Source organism: Chlamydotis macqueenii, chromosome Z (genome assembly GCF_036417535.1).
Source record: "Chlamydotis macqueenii isolate bChlMac1 chromosome Z, bChlMac1.mat, whole genome shotgun sequence".
NCBI classification, from domain to species: domain Eukaryota; kingdom Metazoa; phylum Chordata; class Aves; order Otidiformes; family Otididae; genus Chlamydotis; species Chlamydotis macqueenii.
The window spans coordinates 10,382,846-10,409,234 of NC_141593.1; the positions used below are offsets into that span (position 1 = coordinate 10,382,846).

At 46.5% G+C, this 26,389-nt stretch overlaps 1 protein-coding gene across 8 annotated transcripts in view; it reads right to left on the reverse strand.

The window, feature by feature from the left end:
- Positions 1–26,389, reverse strand: part of PDZD2 (PDZ domain containing 2) — a 142,780-nt gene that overhangs the window by 55,455 nt on the left and 60,936 nt on the right. For 7 of the 8 annotated variants that reach the window (XM_086770699.1, XM_086770701.1, XM_086770704.1 and 4 more), the window contains 3 exons: positions 15,193–15,595; positions 1,486–1,628; positions 700–832 (listed from right to left, as the gene is read on the reverse strand). In XM_086770699.1, coding sequence (XP_086626825.1) covers positions 700–832; positions 1,486–1,628; positions 15,193–15,595 — 679 coding nt within the window. Of the gene's footprint in view, positions 1–699; positions 833–1,485; positions 1,629–6,414; positions 6,450–15,192; positions 15,596–26,389 lie in introns of those variants that run through there. The other variant, XM_086770706.1, reaches the window with a different exon arrangement.

Below are 26,389 nucleotides of genomic sequence, written 5' to 3' on the forward strand. Positions count from 1 at the left end.
GAGACCCCAGGCACTTTTGGGAGAGAGTCAGCCGCCCACCAAATGCCTGCATCAACCCGAGCAGGGGAGCAGCAGGCTGTGGTCCAGGGAGGACAGCAAATGAGGGTGGGCAGGATTTTCTTAAACAAAGGAAAAAATATTGTGTAATATCCCCTCCATCTCTCCTGCGATGAAAGCAGAACGAAGAGCCTGACTGATAAATGAGCTCTGCTCTCATTTCCCTGAAATTTCATGCTCCTTTATCTACAAGAGCTCCACTCCAAGCTATTAACAAGGACAAAATAAGGAACTCAAGCCAAGAGATCATCATCAAGAGACCTCAGGCACACAGATACGATAAGAGATGAGAGCTACGGAGGCTATGCAGGCAGGAAGCAGAAGAGGCTGAGAACAGCCTGCTTTATTTAGCATATAGTATAAGAAAATTATTTTGGCCAAAACTTAAGTAACATCTGCATGAATAAATACAGACTCATTTGCACACTGAACGACAGTGACAATACAAGCAAATCATTAAGTTGGTCTATACCCTGCTTATTTGCCACAGATTTATGACAGCTAATGATATATTAGCTGCACAGTAAATTTAGGGGAGTAAATGTGCACCTATGATTCCCTACCAAAAATATGCCCTTTCCACGCAGCACTTGCACAAGCTCTTGTGGGCACATGTTCAGGAGATCAAGGGGAGGACCGTACCTTGCTAGCAACCACCAGCTGCACCAGGCCAGCGGCCGAGCGAAGGAGAGCCACAGCGTCCTGGTGGGAGAGCCCAACCAGCGACTGCCCGTTGATCATGAGGAGCTCATCACCTGCTGCAAGCCTGCCGTCCCTGTGGAAACAGAGCAGGAACGTGGAGCTGGAGGGCTGTCCTTCCCCAATGCCAGGCTCTGGTGGCACAGAATGGGACTTGGAGGCATGGACAATGCGTGACCTAGCTAATGCTAAATTTGCACTGATCAGTGCAGTATTCTTTGCCCAAAAAGGGGCTCAGAAAGTTGCCGCCAGGAAATTATTGCTATAACCAGAGCCATTTCACCATCTTTGCAGAGCCTTCTTTGTGACCTGCTGGAGATGACCAAGAAGCAGCAATAGGCCCCATCTGTCCCCAGCCAGGGAACAGGGCCAGGGCTGGCAGTGAGCACCCCAGGGTGTACAACCCACACTCACCCACTGCCAATCCTGTGCGAAAGACCCATCTTCTGAAGAGAAACTTGGGGACAAAGCCCCACAAGCCAACAGGTTCCTTGGGCTAAACTCCATCACTGAGCAAGGGTTTGATCCGTCTGTACTTTGGGCTAATCATACCAAAAGGAGCTTCAGTGATCAACCACAAAAGCCAGCTTTTAAGCTAAAAGTGCCATATTCCCACCCTCACAAAATGAAAGGGCAGATCCCACACGTCTGTCTCTTGAGTCTGGCTAGCAGCGATGGCACGGATGCTCCATCACACCCACTCCCACCAAGGCACCGCCGTTGCCTCACCTGTGTGCGGAGCCGCCTTCCTCCACGTGGGTGATGATGATGCTGTGAGGGGACCGCCTTGACCCTCTGCCTCCCGTTATCTGGATTCCCAGCCCGTCTGTCCCCTTCAGGATGTGCATCTTCCATATGCGGCAACTTTCTCGCTGAGAGAAAACGTGCAGACAGTCCTTGAATTTGGATTTGGACAGTGAGAGAGGGCTGGGAGGGTACAGGAGGGAGCTATTTAGCACCTTGCTGCCCATCACCACACATCTGTATAGCTGAAGCAATTACGGGTGTTTTTGCTGAGGGTGCTGTGTTAGCTGTGGTCCAAGTGAAGGAGGCAGAAAGGAGGAGGCAGCACAGAGCAGGGTCAGCACGTAGAGGTTTCCTTGCAGGGCTGTTCACAGCTTTTCTGAGCTATGCAGAGGTGCTGCTCTCGATGCCCTGATCCTTCCCGAAGCAACCAGCAGCCTCAAACCCCTTTGCCAAAACTCAAGGATGAGCTGTGCAGGGCTGCAGAGGAGCAAGATGTTGTTCAAGGGAGACCTTGAACATCAGGTAGCGCAGCCGCTGTTGCAGCAGGAACCAGACTGGCATCACACAGCAGTGTTTCGCTCTCCAGAGGGGCTTGCAGGATTTCAGACACAGGAAAGAAAATACCAGCTTCAAATTATCAGCTGCCAATCAAATATTTCTTACTGGGCAGCTGTTGTACAGACTGCAAATAATAAATTTACCCACGGCAAAGAATAACTTTTCAGTACAAGCAAGGTAGTAAGAGACGCTTAGGACACCGTTATTATTATTTTTTAAATTATTATAAATATTTATCCAAAAAGTGCTTTACAAACTGTAGAACAATACAAAATGCAAACCAAAAAATAGTTCCAATGAATCCAGCCGCAGGACTGGGCACAAGGAAACACAGGTGTGGTCGATGTCAGCAGAGCAAAAAAGGGAAGAGAAAAACAAGCAAGCAAGCGAGACTCAGAAGACAATGTCCAGGACTGAGAGGGAGAGGAGAAGAACTAGGATAATAGAATTATAGGAAACCCCAGGAAGTTTTCAAGCTTGTGAGACCCCAAAACACACTGTCTGGAGGCATTTTTTTAGGCCTCATGCTGAAGTTGCTGGGCACCGGGTCAGCTATGTCTGACCGGGTCTGTTCTGCACACAAGCAACCTCCTCGCAGCATGCAAACGCCCAAGTAGCAAAGATGATTACGATTTCATGCCAAACTATGAAGAGCATGTAGAAACTGATGCTTGTTTCTGAGAAGGGGAACTGCTAAATATATCAGTGAACCCAAGGCTGGGGCAGTGACCTGAGGATTTTAGGCCAAGGTTGTTTATCAGCGCCTTTATTAAGTGAAGAATATGTGGGTTTTTTAACCTGATCACTGGGGCCCAATGCTTGAAATTTCTAAATGCAATGGAAGATGAGTTTTCCAGATACAGAAACAAAGAGGTCAGTATCTGCACCAACATCTGAAGAGCAAAGTAAAATAATAATAATAATAAAGTCACACAGCCCCTGGACCACAGGTAGGAGAAACAGGAAAAACAAACGAGGTGTGGTAAGAGGTAACCTAGAAGTTTGAACCTGAAAACACATACACCTGTGGTAATTTGTTAACTTGAAAGTCATGCACATGGGCAATATCCCAACGGGTTTAACTGGGATCTCCAACACATCAATAAAAGCCCATCTCCTGCTGAACAACAGGACATGCCAGGACAGAGAATACTTTGAGGTAAATCAGAGTGATACATGAGATACCGTGTTAAATGCAGGGGCAAGAGTCAACTGTATTTATCTACCTAAAAACCAGAACTGTGCTACAGCATGAAAATGCTCCAGAGAGGTTTTATTGCTATGAAGTACCTTGCACCCGTAATGAAAGCAGTGTAGTAGAGAAATACAACCTCTCTGTCTCCCCCAACCAAGCCCGGGTTGAAATGATGACCGTCTGTTCTCCTCAAAAGATGCCACTCTGAGTGTCCTGCTGTTAAATCCAGTTTGGAAGCAGACCCTCCAATAAAGTTTAACAATGCAGTTGTAAAATTGCATTTAATGACTTGCAAAAGCTTTTTGGAATGCGAGTTATGCAAAGGCCCATGACGTGCAGCGCCCAGCTTGCATTCCTCAGCACTCCTCACTATCACACACCTTATTTAAAAAAAAAAAATCATAAGTTTATTATTAACTGACCCACTCTCAAATATTCATTTACACAGCAAGACACTTAATAGCAGCAAATGGCAAGACTGCTGCTCTCAATGCAAGCATCATCTTATTCCCCTTGAACTCCCACTGAAATGAAAAGCATTTCCAAAGCAAAGTGTTACTCAGTCCGAACACGGATGGCAGAGCGCAGCCACAATAAAGACAACGAAACTACCTGGCCCATACCCAAACAGGTATTTCTTTCACTCATTTTCAAATGACACGGTCACCATCTCCTGTTAAGAACAGGCTGTCCCTCGAGTCCCTGTCGGTCAGCTGCACACATTTCACTGGGAATAAACAATTTGGCATTGACTGGAAATCAGGTTCCCTCACTGTTCTTCCCCTCCGCTTCATAAAACATTCACAGCTCTTCATTCAACCACGTGCTACAAAGCAAACGGCCCCCACTGATACACACGTACCTCTGAGGCACATCACTCCAAGATTTTGAAAGCAAAGTATTAAAAAGCAGCTTGCTAGCCTTTGCCTGAGGCCTCGTGGCAAAAAGGGGTGTTCAGCAGAACCCCATTCCCCTCCCCACGAAGCTGCTATCTCTTTTGCACAGAGCAGCATGGGATACTTCACAGCCAGCTAGGAAATGCTGCTGCTTTGAATACACATCTTACATGACTTCATTACAGGAAAGCTTTCATCGTAAAGCCCCGTGCCAATTCCAAGGATTTGCGAATGCATTTAAATTTTTCTTAAAACCAGTTTTCTTGAGTTATTGGAGATTCACAGGTTCAACAACACACAGCCAAAAGCTTTAAAAAAAATAAAATAAACAAAAAGCAGAGTAATGCATGTCTTTAATTTTGAGAGTTTTTTTAAAGGATCATGCTTTCAAGCTTTCCTTCATAAACAAAAAGACTACAAGCTCACTTAGTCTTTAAATAAAAACTAGGATTCTGGTGTATTCACTGTGCTCCAGAGACGTACAATACCCAAGGGAAACTCCAAGTGTAGTTAGATTTGGCAGTTTGCAGGTCTGATGTCACTGTCCTTGGAGTCTGCATAATCCCTGCCCAGAGGAGGAGGAGTTTAACTGCTGACCGGTCTCCTCTGATCAGCTGCACAATCCTGGTTGCTGTTTGGCCACTGTCAGTTTCACATTCCTATTAACATCTGAACTTTTCCATCCTCTCAGAGTAATTCTCACAGCTTCATTTATAAATGACTCAGAATAATCCCTCCAGCTTCGTTCAGAAGTGACACAATAAATCTGCACACGTGCACCCACAGCTCTTGGTGGAAAAGCATTTCATGCCTAAAGCACAGAGATGTACTGATGCCAGTCCAGTTGGGTGTCCCAAACTCCAGGCATCCTTGGCCAGTGCGGAGAAAAGGGACAACACCAGCTCCTGCTGCAGCCAGGGACCAAGCGATACCCAGCTCTGGTCATTCTTAGGACCAACCTACATCGCTTAGTCTAAGGCAGGTCATAAAAACAAAGCTCAGGACTTGAGAACCTAAGTGCAAAAAGCACGCTAGGTAACGTGGGCCGACTACCTGTACATGACAATCCACAAAATTTCACGCAGTTCACCTGAGATTTGGCCAAGATGGACACTCTGAAAGACATCCACGCTTGCTTTGCGAGTGCCAAAGGAGTAAGAAGCCAAAATTTCCCTGCAGAGGCTTGTTCCCCATCTCCTGGGAGCAAACATCAACTCTGCTCAGATCCACCCCAGGGATTCTGCTCGTAAACCCACAGCAGCAGCAGAGTGGCCTACACAAGGGGACTGCAGATTGCCCTCTATGGAAGGGGTTCACAGTGGGCCAGCACTTGCCAAAGATGGTCTCAGAGACCCGGTCTTCTCCTGAAGTCCATTCCAGACCTACATTTTTTGACTTCCCTCACTTCTGTGAACACTCCTACAGCAAGAAGAAACACAAGTGGTCCAGTCGGGCTGCAGTTGAGCTAATAGCTAATTTTTTTTTTTTTCTCTGCAGTTACACCACTCTTAGGTGACTCAACGTTCCTCCTAACTTGGCTCCTTCGCCCAGGCAGCCCTTTGGACCAGATTTTTCCACTTAAAGCTGATCAACTTCAAAGGGCCTAAGCTCCAAATAACGTTTTTAAAGACAGTATGAATATTCTACTTGGATTAATCACAAGCAAAAAAAAAAAAAAAAAAAAAGGGTCAGCTTATGTAACAGACCACAAGTGAGAATAGAGAATACAGCTGGCAGCTTCAAGTGGGTCCCCACAGGCCGTCATTCCCCATCGTGAAGCCACTGAACATCAGGCAGGCTCTGTTCAGGGCGAGCCTACATCTGGAATAAACTAGCCTGCAACAGATCAGAAAGGGAACACGCTGCCAGTGCGACGTGGGGAAGCTCACCTTCCGCCCGCTCCAAGTGCATACCATCAAATGCTTGATTTCATAAGCACATCATTAATAAAACAAAAAGGAATGTTTTTCCTCCAAGCATGGAGGGAAAATAAATAAATAAATGAATGAAAGATGCTGGAGCCACTATTCCTCCCTTTTCTTTCACCAGCTAATTGCAGGGGAGTTTAAAGGGACTTGACTGATTTTGACTGTGCTGTGTTCAAGAAGCTGCAAAACTATACATGCAAAGGAAAAACTGCTTTGAAATCTTGTATTAAAGAAAAGCTTGGCAGGAGCAAGGTGTAAACAAATGGAAAACAGAAACGTAGTAAGTAGTTAAAAAGCCAGACAGTAAAATGGAAAACGTAAAATAGTTATCTACACAAAAGCACTTTCTGTCACAGGAGCAATTCAGCCAAACCTGGTGTAAATATGTAACAATTTTTAAATAAAAACAGGTAAGTCCTGATGAGAATACCAATAACCAGGCAAGGTCTGTAGGTACATCCTGACTGCCACTGGCTTTAACACTGCCTGCAGGACATCTCCCTGCCCCTGCATTTCAACGTGGATTTTTACTGTCTGTCTGCAGGGACCGGTTCCCACTTACAAACTCCACAGGTTTTCCCTCCAGGAGCAGAAGAAGCAAACAGCGAGCTCTTTCCCACCATCCACAAAGCTGCTTTGGAAATGTGACACTTCAGAGAAAATTGTAAGTTTCCCTCATTAAAAAAAAATGACCGCAATAGGCTTGATAGGAGCTGGCAGCCAACGTGCTGATCACACACAGCTGAAAACCAGCACAACACCAGCACAAAATCTCCTAAACAGAAATGCACCTCATTCTGACCACCATATAAACAATTGCCTTCAAGCAATGACCGGTGCAGCATCCTCCTCTAGGGGGACAGGGAGTACGCTGGGGTAGCCATACCAGCACACTGCTCTCCAGCATCCTTCACTGATGTGGGATAAATTAAAAGCACTGCTCCCAGCTGCTTGCCCCACCTTGAGTCAAATCGTGCCTCCTCCCACCATCCCCATGCCCCAGCAGGCAGGTGGGAAAGACGGATCAGTAGCTGGGGAATCAACTTGCATGATCACATACCAGGTGATTAGCTCAACCGCGTCAATCTCAAGATGAGGTCAAAAGCCATCAATCTTCACATTGCAGATATTAGTGTGAATGACTCAGTATCAGAAAACCATGCCAAAAATCTGATTTTTGCAGACTCTTAACAAAGCAATTATTTCATTAGTGGTTAATGAGTGTATTTTTCATCTGATCTTAACTATATTATTTTTAAGGCTGATCTGACAGCAGGACTCCTGCTTTCATCTGCTACCTTGGGTTTTGTTTTCATTGTTGTACAAGAAAGGTAAACAACTTCAAGGCAAATAAAAAGCAGAGGAAAAAAAAAGAAAAAATCTAAGTTCCTTTATCAACAGATTATTCTGGGACAAGAGTTCTTTGTCCATCTCTACTGTCTATGAAAGTTTCTTAGCACTGAGGCAGGCTAAGAAGCCGTTGGCTTCTACCTCCAGATGACGCAAGCCATGCAGTGGGTATCTCCTACACCACTTGAAAGAGGGGAAAATAAAACAAAACCCAAGTAGCCCTTAATATGAATTACACAGTGCTGACCATGTGAACTTTCCACATCCTCAAAACAGGCGGGAGCCAGCAGCACAGACACAACTGCATTCAGGTGTCCACTGCTGATTTCACGAGTCCCCTTGTTTGGGCAAACGGCCGCCAGACACTTGGCATACTTTCACTGAAACGCAAGTACTTTCCCCATGGAAAGAGAGACGTCCTAGGGGATAAAGCCTGGGGAACAGTCAAAAGCAAAAACATACCCTCCCCCAAACACAAACACATAATTAAAATACACAAAAAAAAGGCATCACAGCAGAGGGGATGAAAATTCTGCGACTTAAAGCAGACCGTCCCCCAGGGATCCATCTCCTGAGACAGACTGCTTGTTGACATCATTTCCTTGGCAAGGGCTTTAAACATTTTATCAGCCATTGCAAGCACCTGAACTACATCATCACCCCTTACAAAAATCTGCTGGAGTCATTTGTCATCCTGAGCCATCACCATCTGGATTGCACCTCTCTGGGCTCCTCCCCTCTTGCCGTCAGCTGAAGCTTTACTGCCAGATCAGCCAAAGGATTTCCCAGCTACCCCTGGCCCTGGCGGGTTTTGGCACAGCAGTTCCCCACAGGGAGCTCAGGCTTTTAAGGGTTACAAGGTGTTTGCACTCTGCTGCGTATTTTGCCCAGTCCTATTCTCTAGCTGGGCTACTGGGAATAGCTGGTTGGTTAGTCTGCAGTTTCTCTGAAAAAAATTCCGGCTGCCTGCAAAAGATTAAAGTCCATCCTAGAGTAAGTCACCACACTCTCATGTCAGCTAAAGCAGGGTCACTCATAGAGACTGGTATGACATCTGTCAGCATCAGCAATTCTTTGGGTTCACTCAGTGGTGTCAGCACCCTGCCTCAAAAATTAAGCATATGTGGCTTTATAATCCTGACTAACCCCTGAAACATTACAGCACCTAGGCAAACAGCACACTCTATTTTTAGGCACATCCACTTGGTTGCAAACATTCGCACTTAATGATTAAAAGATAACATGGTGTGAACTTACATTTCGGATACATTGCATTCACATTGTGGCTTTGCTGTATCTTTAACACCGTATGCAAAATGAAAAAACCACGTCCCATCTAGGTGGGAAATGCTTTCGTACTGGTGCTCTCACTTACAGTTTGTGATAGCAGAGCACGGCTGAGACCTCCTGTAAAACAACCTTGTGTGTATCCATGCTTCCCATTTCAAGATGATGCATTAAAACTAATTTGTTACCATTTACTCATTACCAGCTATCTCTATACCCAAGCCCTCCACCGCACCTTTGGAAAATTCAATCCAAAAACAGAATAAAAGGACAGATGGCTACTCAAAATTAAAATCTACTGCTATCACAGCTGTAGCTATTGCTACAAGCAAAGAAAGGCAAAACCTTAAGTCAGTTGGAAAAATTTGGCAGCAAATGAGGCTTCACCCCAGAAAGTTGTGCTGATGGTTGTTTTATGGCAAGCTGGAAAATAACTGACAGCAAAAAAAACCTGACTGTAATTTCACTACGAGTTACATCAAAGCACTTCCTAAAACCCTGAGCAAAAGCAAGGCCAAATTTTGCCAGCGAAATACTGCTACAGCTGAAAGACAGCCTTGTCCCTAAGAGAGTTTACAACCCAAAACAGGCGAGGGAGAAGGAAGACGTGCTTATCACAGTGCACATTAAAACTTCAAGACAGCAGATAGCCCCAGGATTCATGTTAATGAACATTGGAAGCAAACACAACAGATAAAAAGACCTTAGGAACAGAAACAGATTCTGAGGAAGGCCTTTACATGACTAAAGGTGTCTACACTAAAAACTAAAAATAAGTTATTTATGTCTAAAACATGCATCATATAAAAGTCCCATAAAAGCCTTGATGAAGCAATAATTACTGCTTAGGTTGCCAAAAAAAAAGTTGATGTTAAGCAAGTTTGCTTCAGTAGCTTCAGTGGAACTGCTAGCACTTACCCTTGTAAGCACCTTGCTCACAGCAAGGTTTTCATTTCGGTACAGAAAGTGGATGAGAATTTTTTTTCCTCCATCACGTTTAAAAAAAAACAGTAAAAAGCTTAAAGCCAGTACATTAGTTCAAGTCTCATGTTTTGATTCCTGTAACATGCCATTAGCCTTCCTCTTCTGGTTGGCAAGATAAGAAACATTTTCCATTTACCAAAACACAAGGTAAGGCTGGCATTTACCAATGCTAATTGGTAAATATTGCTATAGGAAGGCTGTCAGCCTTCCCGAACTACAAAGCAAAATGCAATTCAAAGGCACTCAGCCTTTCCTGAGACAAGCCATCTTAATAAGAAAGCAACGGGCCCGGACAAAGAAGAGAGTTGCTGATAAAACGAAACCAAGCCTGGCCCAGTCGCAGCAATTCAAAAGCAAGGGCTGGCTGGCAAAGACCCAGCCGGTCCCTTCCATGTGTGCACGTCCGTGTGCGCCTGTGTACACACTCATGGGTTTGGAGATGGCTGAGGTCCACGTGAGCTGGGCTCAGTTAGTCTATAAGGGATTAAACGCAGCTAGCCACATTGCTCCAGCAGCTGCGACCCACAGCAGAGTAATAAGGGTTAACAACATGGAGTCCAGGTCTTGAGGGAGGACTGTAACCCAGTTGCCCCTCAAAAGCCTCTTTGCGGCAAGGCACTAATACTCCCTCGCCTTCCCCCCTCCCTTTTTTACCAGCTGGCTTGTTCTGGTTTTATTTACTAGGGGGTGGGGGGGGGGTGGGGGGGGGGGGGGGGGCACAGCAGCAGCTTCTGTAAGAAACTTCTAGAAGTTGTTTTCCCCTTTATCTGGTGGACTCGGCCAGGCCTAGGGCAGACCTGCTGCTGGCCAGGGCTGAGCCAATTGGTAGCAGAATGTTCCCTGATAATGCCTCTGCGATAACATATTTAAGAAGGGGAAAACAGAAAAATACAAAGAGATGATGTGAAGAAGCTGAGTGGGGACAGGGAGAGGGAGGCATGAGCCTTGCAGGCCTGGTGGCCCTCACCCTCTGGCCTCCTGCCAGGCGGCCGACTGGGCCCAACTCGGCCCGGCCCGGCTGCAAGAAGTGGAGAGGAGAGGAGATGTGAAGAGAACCTGAGGGGCGTCTGCCTGAGCCGGTTGTGAAGAATTTCTGGTGAGAGGAGCGGCTGCAGACACCAAGGTCAATGAAGAAGGAGGGGGAGCAGTAACACTGCTCCTGGCAGATATTCCCCTGCAGCCCGTGGGGCAGCCCATGGTGAGGCCGGCTGTGCCCCTGCAGCCCATGGAGGCCCACGGAGGAGCAGAGATCCCCCTGCAGCCCGGGGAGGACCCCACGCCGGGGCAGGCGGATGCCTGAAGGAGGCTGTGACTGCCTTGGAGGGCTCGCACTCGGGCAGCCATTCTGGAGGGACTGCGCCCCGTGGAAAAACGACCCATGCTGGAGCAGTTCATGAAGGACTGCAGCCCGTGGGAGGGACCCCACGTTGGAGCAGGGGAGGAATGCGAGGAGTTCTTCCCCCGAAGAGGAAGGAGCAGTGTAAAGCGACATGTGATGAACTGACCACAATCTCCATTCCCTCTTCCCCCCTGTGCTGCTCAGGGGGGAAGGAGGTAGAGAGAATGTTAAGTCTGGGAAGAGGGAGGGGTGAGGGGAGGTTATCTTGTTCTTTATCTCATTCTCCTGCTGTTTGTAGTAATAAATGAATAGTTTTCCCCAAGTCAAGTCTGTTTTGCCCATAATGGTAACTTTAAGGATCTCTCCCAGTCCTTACCTCAAACCTAGAGCCTTTTTTCTTATATTTTCTCTCCCTGTTCCCTCGGAGGGTGGGGGAGCAAGAGAGAGACTGCGTAGTCTGGTCCTGAATGGGGCTAAACTACTTGCATCGGCTGCATCGATGAAAGCCTCATTTCACGCCAGCCAGACCTGGATCAGTTGAAATCCCCTTTGAAAATGACATTCCCACCCCTCACACTCGTAACTCTGCTCCTTACAACCCTCACAGTCCTACCTCTGGTTCCTGCCTGTGCCGGCTGTACCTAGCCCACTCTTCTAAAAACACCATGACAAAGAAACTGAGAACAAAACCCAGGCATTCTGTCTTAGTGGCCAACACAGTGAAATCACAAAAATGGTACATTATTAGGAAACCTCACAGTTTCCTGTTTGTTATTGTTTTTCAGCCAACTCCAGCAGCTCCTCCTCATGCCCCTCTTTCATCCTTGCCTTTATAATTACCAGCCTGCAAAACACTGCCCTGTCTCAGGCCACTGAATAAAAGAAGTAAACTTTGATTTCTGCATTTAAGCTCCCCAGTCTTCCCAGGATGTGATGGATCATTACTTCAGCTCAGAGACTGCCCGGTCTTAAATCATGGCCCATGACTCCCACTGCAGCCAGCCTGGGTCCTCTCCAAGGTCAGGTCTGGTTTCCAGACCTTCGAAATCTTCCTGCCAGGCAGATACAGACTTGCTGCTTAGAATCCCCATGTTCTAAAGGGCATTTAGGTTCATCCAAAAATATTGCAGCATAACTTAACCACCTGTAAACATTAAATGCTGCCTGCTAATTGACAGGTACAATATTTACAGAGGGTTACATACCAGCAAACAGCCTGTCAGATTTGTGTGTACAAAGCAATAGCAGTGCCAATCGCACAGCAGAGACAGACCAAGATCTGGGAGATGAAAGCAAGCCTGAAGAAGGGGACTGACACATGCACACAAACCAGTAACACCAGAATCTCCTGGCAGGTTCACTTGACAAGCAGCATTCGTCTCACCTCCTGTCTCACGACTCTGCATTGCTGTTGTTAGCAGCACACAGTGAGAAAATAGGAGATCAACCCTGCGCTTCTGGGAGAGGAGACACCCTGGGAGTAAACAACACCCAAGACACGTGGGTGCGTCAAAAGCACTCCCAGCATAACATCCCCCAGGCATCAGCCAGGAGCTGGCTGCGCGGTTCAGTACAGCGGCGGCTGAAGACACACAGATTCAACCCAATCTCTTCTTCCCTGTTTTCATTACAACAACTTCAAACTAACTTTCTAAAGGGGGAAAAAAGAGATGTTCCTGGACTCCATATTCCAGTCTCAGTAATTCTGCAATCTGCGTCTCCATAGCAGACCCTAAAGGAGTCAGGGGGAGGACCAGGGCAGGGGGGAAGACCAGAGAACTGAAGAGGATCAGAGAGATGGGGAGGACTACAGGGGTGGGGAGGACCAGTGAGGTCCTCCCGCAGCCGTGCCGGTCACCGAGCGGCTCCTCAAAGCCTTCCCTCCCACCCGCAGACGACCTCCAGCCTGCTGCAGGCTGGCGCTCATCCTCTCAAAGCAAACATAGTGCTCCCCAAAGGCACAGGGCTGACAGCCCTGGATATTCAATTAGTCAATTTGTGGAGGAGACGGTGAGCGCGGGGCAGGCAGCAGGGATGGAGCAGCTTTCCCGGTGGAGAGGATGCCCCGCCAATGCACCCTGTCCCTGCTCAGGAGGAGATAACTCATCCCACGGCTATGAGAGGTTTGGCTTGCACTTTGAAGCCTGGAAGGAGGCTGCAACTTCTGACACGACATCCTGGATGCTGTTTTCAGAAGGCTCCTGACACGACTGGATCTCACATGCCTGAGTGCCAGGTCACGCTTTGAAACAGAGCTGGAAGTGAGATTTGAGGCTCCTAAGTGTTATAATTCCTTGCATTTTTTTTTTTAATTTTTTTTTTAAACAAGACTCAAATAATTTTGAAAATGTTATTCACTGTCACTATTTAATACTTATCAAGAAACTGAACTAAGCCATTCATTAATCTGATAGCAGCTACCCCACGGTTGCTAAAGTGATGGGCTTCTATAAGACCCCTTCATCTTTAAAAAGCAAAGGATGAGTAAGGCATGCTTATTCAGGTTCCAGCTATTCACATTTCTCCTCAGTCAGATATCAGGAAAATGTAATTAATACGGACACATACAGAGGTCATATCTCTAAGCAAAATATTAAGGGAGTGGGGAGGAATTAAAAGAGAGAAGCAATTTTCCTAAATGACTGTGCCTCCCAACAGGCTCCATAACAGATACACCACAACTGTACAGATTATAGCTCTTAAAATTCCAGTAACTCAACTATGCTTTTACATTTTATAAAGCCACCTTGTATGTGCTTTGCATTAAAAATTTATTTATTGCTCACATTGATACATATATGTTCTGAATTTAACAATTTGCCTCTCAGAGCAAAATCACTCAAAACATCAAGGTAATACTAGCATGACACAGCTCTGGATCAAGAGCAAACTCTGATCATCTCCATTTATAACATGTGTTTAATTAGACATCTTCAGAACAGATTCAGTAAGTTTTTATACGGATCAGAGCTTTCAAAATACTCAATGATTTATTTATTTATTTTTAAACTTTAAATGTTTTCTTTCAGAAAGACTGCAATTAGGAGGCTTGCAAGAACAGTATACAAACATCCTTCCCTTGCTGTTGCACCATGAAATCCAACATGTCTCACTGATGAGAAGAGCAGGTTTTCTCAATTATGCTTCTATAAGACCAGCATTTTTAAAAATTGGTTTTAGCCCCTCCAATGTACTTTAAGCTAAATTAGTAAGTTCATAACCATCACCACCCTGCAGTCGTACTGGGGAGCACTAATTCAGAGGACATGTTTAAATGCATGTTTTCCTCAACAGAATTTAGTGATGAGATGTCCACTCATCCTGCTCTGTTACCAGCTTTGAAGTCTTAAAACCAAAACCAGCTGCTGCAGCAAGCCCCAAGCCCAACAAAGCAGCGTTCATCTGTTTATACTATCAGTGTCTCTGGAAAGACTGGCAGACAGCTCTTCTGGTGATAGACACACACTGAAACTTGATCAAGGCTCAGATTATTTTTTCTCCATCCAGCAACGCTGCAATTCTAGCCAGGCAACAAACCCCAAGGTCTCCATTAGGATGAAGAGAGAAGCAATGAAAGCCCCAATCCCACTGCCATCCCAAACATTAACAAATCGTCCATCTCATCAAGTCAGAGCAAAATTCACAACAACTTCCATGTGGTCCCCAAACACTGTCCAAACAAGTTTTGTAACACAAATAAATGAACTGTGGTCTGCTGCATCGAAAAGGGAAGCTTCAATTCCAATGTTAACATAAGCTTGAAGTGCCGTCAAGCTCAGATAGAGCTAACCATGAAGCCCCAAAGGACAAAATGACCATCTGCCACTGACACCTCCTGCCCTGGTGTCGTAGGGCTAGCAGTTGTCTCAACGAAAGAAATCCTCAGGACAACCCTGACAGGTCAGAGATAAAAGGACCTTCCCCTCCACCACAGATGGAGCATGACAGAGGTTTCTCACAATTATTATTTAACTCTCTAATCCTCTTGCCCCCCTGTTTTGGATCCCACCCCATGGCTTGGTGCCGGGGCACCTTGGGTTGTCACCCGGAGGATGGATCACTGGATCCAGGAAAACCACATGAGAAATTCCCTTAATTCTCTTGCACGTCTGCCACTTCCTTCTCTGGAAAAAAAACCCGAAGCAAACATACCTGGGCAGACTGGTCACCAATGTCTGGCACGCCGCCATCCGACAGCTGGCAGCAGTACTGTCCCTCGGTGCCCCGAAGCTGCTCTTCCCCATTGCTTTCTGCTTCGGAGGTCTCCGTCTGAGCTACCTCCACCTCCATCGGGGTGCAGTGCCCGTTCCCTTGCTCTGAGCTTGGCTTTTCTTTGCTGTCCTTGCTGCCTGGTGTTCTGGTGATGACCCCAAACTTCCTCGTCCTCTTCCCATTCTGAGGGGCTCTGTCGCTGGGTTCAGGGCTGGGCTTTGCTTTGGGGTCGCAGCTGTTGCTGTTGTTGCCGTTGGAAGGAGGAAGAGGGGCTTTGCGCTTGATGCGGCGCAACATGATCAGGTAGACGAAGCCGCCATTCCAGCACTGCTCGGCCAGGTAACTGCAAGGGAAGAGAGGCATGGGGATTACCAACCGCTCACCCCACGGTGCCCACATCCCACCCCGGCACCCCAACCCGCTGCACCCTTGGACGTTCATGCACCTTCTCAGGCAGCTGATCAGCCAGTGTGTGGACATGTTAGGATACCTTGAGGCACTGGCAAATGCTCTTTTCCTTCAGTACTAGAGGAAAATAATACCAGGAGTAACACCAAGAATACTAACAGCCCTACCAGCCATCCAGGCTGATCCCACTGCGGTGTAACGCAACAACTGGTAAATGCCACTAAACAGATTCCCACCACCCCGACCCCTGGACCTGCAGCACGGCAACACAGAAAGGTGGAGCAAGCAAAAAGCAGTGTGTTTCCAGTGGGGCATTACAATAAATACATACAATTTTTTAAAAATTAAAAATCAGGCAGGCTTCATGTGTGCAGCAGCCCATAGAGCATTTGCATCTAAAATTAGTTTCTTTAGTGAAACTGATCTTCTGCTTCAGCATAGGCACATGCTTTGAAGGCCTCAGGGGAAAACAAAAATAATAAATCAGCCACAGAGGTAAGCAGGAGTAGCGCCAATGGCCCCAGTACAGCAAAGCGTGGCACTGTAAGGCATCCAGCTCCCCTAAAGGGACATGGAAATAAGGTGGGTTCCCTTTACAGCAAGTATATTTCAACGAAGTCACCTCAGCTGTGGAAGAAGCAGCCACCAGGTTCTCGTACCAGAATAAAGCATCACCTCCTAAAGTCTCTGGACATGCCTTGAAGGAATTAACATTGCTCCTTCAAGCAAACATTTGGTGACCTTACAGAAACTGCACCCACTGATGCAAAAGGGAAATCTAACTTCATGCCTCTTTTGGGAAAGGATATATACCTCAACCCAAATTCTTGAAATATTTGGGTTCTGAGCCAAGGGTGTAACCAACTGGGAGTACAAACAAGCTGGAATTTGTACTTAGCAGGTTCATAGGTGCCCTTTCACACTAATTCAGGCCCCAAAAGACATTGCCTTTCTCACTAGTGAAAGCAGCAAGAATTTCCCAGAGCATCACATCAGCCTCTCCTACAGCTGCAATGCACTCTTCACTAACACGAGCAGGTGCTGAACCCACATCTATGAGAGGAGATGAGAAACTAGGTGTGGAGCTGAATTGTAGAAGATCTCAAGAGAAAATAACACAGCACTTGTGGCTGAGAGAGGAGGAGCACCTCAGGAGTCTTCCACCAATTTTTTTTCTGTTTCCTCCCTGGTGCTTGTAGCCTCATTTTCCCCTTTCCTTTCTTAAAAGCTGTTTGGCCTTAAATATAACCCTTCAAAGTTGTTCCTGCACAGAGGCGGCTTAATGGCAAAACAGGAAAAGTGGCTACGATAACCCCTGAAGCAAACTTCTGCACAGAGGAGTGAGGAAAGCACTCTAAATTACTCAAAGTAATGCAGGCCAGCCTGGCAGCGGCTGGAAATAACGCTGTGGGTAGGGGTTTGTCCAGGGACGCGAGCTGGTAGCTTCAGTCCACTTCTTCACAACGCTTAGGTGTGCCCCCCAGACAACGCTGGCATTCAGACCACTTATATTTAATTAGAAAGAAGCCCAAATGAGTACGGCAAGTACCTAACCTGAAAAGCAGCCCTGGAGCAACAGAGGGGAAGGACACGTATGTCAGTGGTGCCAAATTTCCGCAATGAATACAAACCAGACCCAAACTCCCTGGACAGTCCACTCAGCAGTTTTCACCCAGCAAGTCTTTTTTTTCTTCTTTTTCTCCTTCTTTTTAAAAGACATTAAGAATATTTAAATAAAGCCCTAAAGCCCCATGGGTTGGAAGTCTCTGCAGCCAAGGCTGGCCATCCGGGCCAGCTACGCGGCAACACTCGGCACAGGGAGACACCCAGGGCTGGCAGGAACTGAAGGGTTAGCCTGAAAAAAATTCCAGAACTAAGATGGAAGTATTTTTTATTATCAAGTTAAAATAAAATTTTTTCTAATCAACAGAAAAGGGCCCATTTTGTTCCAGAAACAATATGGGCTGCCTGTTTTTCACATTTATCTTTCAACTCAAATTTCAAGGCAGCCAGTAAAGTTCATTAAAATTCATGGCTTTCGCTTGCAGCAATACCACTGCACTCTGATCCATCATACATAAGCCTGATAGCTTTGCTTCTCCTGGCACATGGAAAGAGAAAAGCAGCTCCTCTTCCCATAGTCCTGTGGCTTACATGGGTGCTGCCCACTCTGTTTTCATGTGGAGTCAGTTCTGCCTGACGTGTTTTTGTGCAGGTGCATGTATGTAGTTGTTTTTTAAAAAAAAAAAAAACACTGATATCTATCTCTGAACTAATCACTGATGTATTTTTGAGTGTCAGTAACAACTACTTGATTTAGGATGCCAGTGGAATGAGGGGGAACTTAGGACATGTCCATATAAAGTAATTTTACAGAGGCAAAAATAATTTACTATTTCACCTCCACTTGTAGCACATTTATTCTGTTCATGAAGCGTAAAGCTATGAAAAGGGCAGAAAGAAGGGAGGGGATTTTTCTACCCGCTGCTCACAGACAGCCATCCCTACAGTCTGGAGCAGGGTTACAGTGAGCAGTAAGAGATGCAGCTGCACTGAAGTCAGCAGAGCTGCGCTGATTTACTCCATATGCTGAGATGGCCTACATGTTCCAGGCGTGCAGCCTGTAGTAACTCATGGGTTTATGTCTTTTTGAGTACTTCTCAGCAGTTCAAAGCACACAATAAGTTTCCAGGGAAAAAAAAAAAAAGAAAAAGAAATGCCTTCTCTGTGTCAGTGAGCAATTACCTTCGCCTGGCAGCAAGTGATTGCATACACTAGATGACGTCAAGTATTTCCAGACAGGGTAAATACAGCTGGTACCAGTGATGCATAAGTGGCATCATTATCTCAGAGTTTGTTTTGAACCAAAGACCGGGCATGTTGTGCTGAAAAAACCAGCACTGATAGAACACCAAACTCATATGACAAGAAACTAATATACCAAGAATTTGTGGTCACTTGCTGTACTGGGTTCCCAAGACAGGGCTGTTAACAAAAGAGCCTGAGACAGCTATAAGTTCTGCTAAATACACGCTGCCTGCTTAGCTGGCTTCCTCTTCCTTTGCCATTTCCTCCTGTTTAAATAAGAAGGGAAAAAAAAAAAAACCACAGAAGCGCAGAGAACTCTCAACAGTGTAAAAAAGGCAGGAAAGGTTGCATTAAATGAGTGAGAACCTTCAGATTTTTAATTACTTTCTATCAATCCAGGAGCATCCCATGCCAGAAGGGAGTAATGGGATAGATTCAATAAAACGTAATTATACAGCCTCTAGACTGCAGAAAACTGCAAAAGCTCGATAGGACCCAAAACCCCACTTCTCAGGGGCTTTCATGTGCGCAACGCAGACATGCCTCTTTTTAGATGTGGTCCCTGCAGAGCACTCACAGAGATTTTAGCAATCAAACACCAGCCATGTCTCAGGCAGGGCAGGACCAGAGCTGATGAGTGCACACAGCTCTCAACGCAGATGTGGGGAATCAGCTGCAACCTCCAGTTGTGGCTTACTTTGAACAGGGCCTTCAGCTTAGAGGGAGAAGGCGCACGGAGCAAAAATATTCCTAATGCAGCTTCAGTTGATCCAAATGTATTGAAAAATGAGACTCTAAAACTTACTGTTCCCCATCTTGGTTAGCACGGGATGGACTAGGATTCGGTGAAAGCCCTGGGTCTGGTGCACCAGCTAAGAAACCTTGGGCAGCTACTCCTAGTGCCAGTGAGTAACGACACATAATAAATCCTACTATTGCCAATTGTATGAATGCTAGAGATCTTACCAGCTGATCATACATCTGTTAACACCAGTTACCAAAACAAAACATTTTACCAGCAAAACACCTCCCATGCTTTCTGTATTTGCCAGCCTTTGCAAAATAGTGTCAAGTCCCCTCGGGACAGCTAGGAGCCCCCTCAGACACTGCAGCATCATCTCCCCAAGCAGGGTCTAAAACATCACTGAAACATTGGCTTGGAAAAATTTCCCACTGGTATGCTGAGGAGGAAGGACCCGGCTGCTCCTGCTGCTTTTATCTCACCCTGGCACCAGATCTGGTGAAACCCCAGCCCATATAAAACACCACCCTTAAGCTGCAGGGCAGACTTGTTCTCCTCCGTAGGAGAGAAGCCATGAAAGTGTTAAAAATCCTTAAAACTAGGGAAAATTTATTTTACCCTTGAAACAGCACTGGGAAGTTACCTCTTGCAAAACTCAACCACGGGCTGGAAAATGCAACCGGTGGCTGGTATCAGGGAGCATTCAGTATGCTTTCTATATCAGAGCTATGAAGAGACAGACACGTCCGCTTCCTTCAGAGATTATTTTGAGTTACGCAGCCAAATCCCATTTCTCCCCTACACAGCTGAACTGATTGCTGTGATCATAAAAACCGATAAACTCGCTGAGTTTATTCCAGGCTCCTCAGCATGTGTGTGAAGTGTCAGACTCGGAAATGGTGTCTGACAATAAGCTAGTATTTATTTTTTCATTTTTATATATGTATTTGTGTGTGTGCATATAAATACAAAGGTTTACAAACTTGACAAGAGCATGCTCTGACAAGCTCTCTGTCACATCCTGTCTCACTTGAACAAATGCAGACGGCCGCACTGAGCTACAGGAAAACCAAAGCAGACCCAACAGCCATAAGAAAGCATCTGGATCCACTTTAGCATCAGAAATACTGAAGAAGTATGTTTATTTTAGGCTAATAATACTATTTAGCATTTCTCTAGGACCTCTCATCCTGATAGATCAGAAAGTGCTTTGGAAATTATACACACAGCATTGCTGCCATCTCACCAGCCAGCCCATCGTGCAGCTCACTGGGGCATGGAGGAGAAACCTCAGCCGAACGCTTTCAGAGCCCCTACCTAGCCCCCCCAGCACCTGTAATGTCCTTAGCAGGACAGACAGACCCCTGATTTTTATGCTCTTCTCTGAAAGACTCTGGCGTGGTGAAATACCTTGAAACTCCATCTTCTTTAGGCTGGAAAGGTGAAGGGCAGCACAGATCCGTGCGGAACTGAAACCTCCAGCCCGGAGCGGGATTTAGAAGCTAATCTTAACAAACTATCTCTCCACGACACTGGCAAACGAACTAACCTGCTTTTCTGGTAAGGCAGGGCAAATTAATGACTAACAAGCAGTGACTGATGGAAGGGCACATGGCTCCTCACGAAACCCTCACCTCGCTGCCCTCACTGTGTGAGAACACCCCACGGCCAGCCCTCTCTTCCACCTCCCCAGAGCTCTCCAGCCCAATTTATGCCAGCAGAAAGCAATGGCATTGGTAAATCCAGCCACCAGTTCGACATACTCTTGCGGGCACAGAGTTACAGCACACCAGGAACGAGCTCAATTCAGCATCTCGTCGCCAACAAGCCCTTTCCTGCCCCGGGCTCTGCGGGCAATGGCACACGCAAGGGACACGATGTTCTCTGCCTGCACTAATAAACAGAAGGAACGGCAGAACAGGTAAAGGAAAAGTCAATCACGGAGCTGAGAGGCGGATAACACCTGGGGAGCAGGTTCAAATGGCTTGGGGTACACAAGAGGGCTTCCATCTGCCTTTTGAGGATAAGCAACCCCTCCGCCTGAGCTTCTGGCCAGGGCTAAGCAGCACCTCCCTGAGTCCCCACAGGCTGTGGCTCGCTGCACCATACCCGTTTTTTCTCAGGACAGCCAAAGTGGTGGCCTTCTGGAGAACAAAACTCTAAATACATTTTTTTTTCCCTACGGCATACTTTTCACTATTAAATTTATAGCAAGTAATGTAACTAGACCTACTGAAATCTTGAAGGAAAAATTAATTTGGAAGCTGAATTTCACAGTATATTTCTGTGGCCTTTTATAAGCCAGTACAAGCCTGTTTGGTGCTGATTAGACCCAATCCTCTGCTGGATTAAAACTGCCTGTAGCTATGAGCATCACACTGCTCTTGCTCACTGCGGCGATGCTCGAGCTGCTTGCAGGCCAGCTGCTATCTGTCCACACAACACCACACCACACCAACATCCTAAAGAAGCAATGGTAGCAGCAAGGAGATGGGGCAAGGTCTGGTCTTCACTCTTCATCACACAAACCAAGCCAGGGAGAATTTGAGACCATGAGGAACAAATGCTCCAGCGCTGAAGTCTGCAAGAGCCCCTGGGCAAACACACCTCTGTCAGGAGGCCCTGAGCAAGACTTCTTTGCCCACTGCAAAATCCTCAACTCTCAGGAAAAGTGAAAAGGGAGTGGAGGGAGGACTGCTCCCATGTCCTTGTGGACTCACTGCCTGCTTGCAGCTTTCGCTGGATGATGAGATTCAGCTCAGCCTTGCAACACAGGACGATGACTAAAGCCTGGTCAGACACCCTCACCCTACCTGGTATCGACGCAATGACGTGGCTTTGAATTTGGGATAATTTAATTCCTTATCCCTTGCTGTGCTACAGATCCCTTGCAGCACCACAAAAAAAAAAAAACCAACCACAGCCAACATATCTTATCCCACAGAATTGTTGCAAGGTCTAAGGTGCTGAAGCCATTGGCTTTAAGTATTACAGCTTCACAAACATCTTAAATCTGTGATCACCCCACATCAAACACCACCACATCTTTCCGACCCTGTATCCTGCTCAGGTGCTGGCACAATCATTTAGGCAATCATACAAATCAACCCAATGAGGCAACCAATCCAGCTTTAAATTAACCCAGCCAAAGCAAATTTTCAAAAACTCGGACCTCAAGATGGGGAGTTTAAACCCAGCCCAGCACTCTTATCTGGTCACATCAGCGCAGAGGCAAGGACAGGAGAAGAGGCTGGTGGTGGCTGGGGACCACACTTCTGCTCCCACCAGCAGCCCCCACCTATGCGGGGCTGAGAGACGTGTGGCCACGGCCCAAGGGAATGGAGCAAATGGAAGTGCTGGCTGGCTTTGCCTGAATAGCATTGATACCTTTCTAAAACTGAATAGACAGGCATCCTTGCTGCAGACAACGAAGCCCAGATGAATTGCATCCCCATTGCAGGTGTGAAAGAAGACAGGCTAGATCATTGCAATTATGCTGGCACAGCACAAAAAATGCATTTCTAGCCTGCACGTTGTAGAGACACTGCAGAAGCCTGTCCAGGGCTTTGAGGGGAGTGACAAGCAGAGCAGGGACCTCCAAAACATCCAGCACGTGCATGAAGGACATGAATGGCCACACTGAGCCTCCCCTCCCATAACAAACATCTGAAGAAGATGGCTTGAGGAGGTGCACAGCTTCTCCACACCTAGGGAACCCCCGAGCTCTGACAGACATCGTAAACACAACAGATGACGCAACCGCAGTCACCTGCCCCCAGGGGACAACAAAAAATCCTTTGGGATTTGCTGATTTATTGGCTGTGCCAGCAGAACAGAGGAGTGCCATTGCACTTAGACTGCAGAGACAGAGGTACAACATGGTGCTTTTCGGGTTTGGGTCTCAGAGACAGACTAAAGGGTATTAAGGAGACAAATTCTATTTGTTCCTTGTTTAGCGGCAGAGTGTACAAACAGAAGTGGTCTAATCCATTCAAGCCATGATGGCACTGAATGTTCCAAATCTTTAGCTTGTAGCTCTGCTGCGGTTAGACAGTTTGCTGGATATATGGCCTGGTATACAAATATCATTTCCAGTTACGAGCAAACTGAGCAATTTAAAATGGCTCATAATGAGTTTAAAAATTATAAATTTTAGCTTTCTACCTTTGCCACAACAGGCCAAAATGATATCAAGGTACAACTGAGCACTAGCACCTGCACTCACTCTTTGGTCCACGCTGTGTCACTGCTGCTCAGACACAGTCTCTCCTGCCACAACGATTTCCTGCCCTTCTGAAGAGACTCACGCTCGTGAAGCTCCAGGAGATACAAGCACAAGATCTTTTTTTCATGCCCTGCGCAACTGCTCTTTGTTCCAATCGCTCTCTATGCAATTGCTCTCTTCTTGAGGACTTGGAGTGGGGTTGAGTTTTACACCTCCTCCACGCTTTTCCCAAAGAAGGAGTCAGTTTCTCTTCCCCTTGGAGCCCAGAGGTGGACGTGCCCCGCACCATAGGACAAGATAAGGCTTGACACACTCGCTTGCTTCATGCCTCTTGGTAACACAGCTGCCACACAGGGGTGAACGAACGCAGTCATCCTCCTAAATCCACCTCTATACCCAGACACGACCGCTGCCAACAACAGAGAAACAACTTCCCCCTTGCTCCGTTTTTACCAAATATATTTCCCAAAATGTCTTGATTTGGGTATGCTCCAGACGAATGCCCATCGATGTTTGGTCCATGGGACCTCACTAAAGCTAATCCAAAGAAACTCCAAAAATAACTGTGATGCGGATGTCAGGTGTCAGCAGTTTCATCCTACAGAACCCCTCCCCTTTGGGCTGCCCTGCTGCCTAACACAGACATAGGGTAATTGCTCCACGCCCATAATGAGGGCATTCCCCAATGTATTCATCCAAAGGAAGTCCGCAGAGACGGGGACTATAATCTATTAGGCCCATGCATGATTTTTCTGCTTCGCAAGGACCCAACCGGACAAGACTTGCTTGCAGAACATACCTAGCACACACACTGGAATACAAATAAACTCCTGTTTACTTTTTGCAGTCATTGCTGTAAGTTACAGAGCAGCATTCAAATGTTTTCACTGCTGCGGTTAATTGCAGAGACGCAGCTTGTTATCATTAGTTCAGAAGTTTGGCTTTTTTTAAAAAACAATATTTCCGAATTAGACAAAAAATCTCAGAAATGTGAACAAAGAGGCACTAGAACTTTTGACCTTCAAACTGAGAGAACATGTCAAATAAAAATTTTGGTTTATTGCAGGTTGATTTGCATCAAGTGCTATCTGCGTGTCTGCACAGCAGTGACTCTCCTGCTCTGCACTGCTCCTCCTGAGCTGTAAGAGTCACTCGTCACCGGGAAGCCCAAACAAGCTCACATTTGCAAAACACAACATAAATCACTCACATGGAAAGCACATGCACCTGACATGAAGAAACAAGGAAGGGGTCAAAAGCCATCCACTTGTGACCCATGTGCAATGTACACACAGTCTGTAACGCTTCTCCCACTTCACCCCGAGTGCCCAAATCTTGTCACCGTGCTTCACACCTCACCACTCTATTTCCAGGGCTCTCGACCTTTCGTCCAGGCCATTTTAGGATCACCCTTCTAAAATAATTTCTTTCTAAGCACCCAGCTCACATCCTTCCCTCTTCCTCCTTGCAAATCTTTTCTCTAATTCTGTCCCCCGTTTCCAATTACACCGGGTAGCAGTGACAGCCAGGAGGAGATTTAACCTGAGAGAAATGGTTTGTACTCAAAACTGAATGAAAAGTTCAACATGGGAGATATTCTTTATCATAATCCAGGATTTTTTGCACAGACGCAGCGCTTGGGGAGGGTGCCACAAAAAAACTCCAGGGGTGAATGTGACGTCCTTTGGTGCAAACTTTGAGCCACACTGATGGTGGGGCAAGTCGATTTGGCTGGGGGACCCCCCTCTCCGGGGACTGCCCACCAGCTCCCAGCCCCTGAGATCCACCGTGCCCGAGCCAGCTCCCAGCCCGTAAGACAGCCCTCAGTGCCTCTCCTTCCCAGACCAAATCCACAAGGATGCAGGGAGCCCCTTCCCTCCACCTCACAGCAGCCTGTACTTCCATCCCCACTATTCCTGCGTGGTGAGGTAATGCCTTTGGGATAAAACTTCCTATTTTTCCCCTATGCAGGAATTTTCATAAATGCCCAAAAGGGAGGAGAAAAAACACATCGCCCTGAAAGAGCTTTTATTCCAGCAGCAAAGTTTTGCAATGATATTTTAAATGAAAAAAAAAAAAAAAAGAATTAAAAAAATCTCTGCAACATTGTTTTGGCAAACCACATTCTTTAGGTTTCAACATTAGTTGTAACTCCCAAAGTGCCTCTTTCCACTGAGAAGTAAAGGTTTTGGATGTCTGCAAGCAATGAAAGGGAGAGCCAGAAAATTTAATCAAGTCTCTTTTACAGCAGGAAGCGGTATGCTGGGGTAGAAGAGACTGATTTCCAATGTTTTTGCAAGCTTGCTTGAGCTCCTGAGAGGAGCCCTATTAACACAGGGAGGCCAGGCTTCAAATAACCCCGCAACTGCTGTGGGGCAGATAGAGAAGGAACAAATTCATGGCTGAGATTTATTTGAAGGGGCCAATTTGAGCAGCAAGGGCTATTTACCTTCTGAAGACCGCTCAGTTTGGGGTATTTTCCAGGATTCTTCCTAATACTGGAAATGATAGCTACTTCATCAGCTGCTCCCTCCTTCCCAAAGGGGAGCAACGCCTGTCATTCAGCATCCTCAGATCCTGTGATTTGACCAAGAAGCTCACAAAGCCAGAAACATGTATTTGAGATGAGAAATTCAGCCCTCTGCTAACATCAAAAAAGAAACCCTAAACCTCCATTGGAGCAGGGGAAAAGTCTGAAAGTGTGATCTGACTATACCATACAAAATCTTAAGAAAAAAAAACTTAATAAAGGGTAAAAAGAGCCTAAACTCGTTCACAAAAATGCAGCCCCATGTACCCCTTTTTGTGACTTTCAGGCTGCATAAGGAATCAGGGAAAAGAAGAGACTTTTGCACAAGCATGGTGAATGTGGCGAGGCCCTCAACGTGCCCCCCGCGACACCGTCACCCATTGCTGTGCCCCGGGGACATCACAGGCCAAGCCAACCCTCCAGC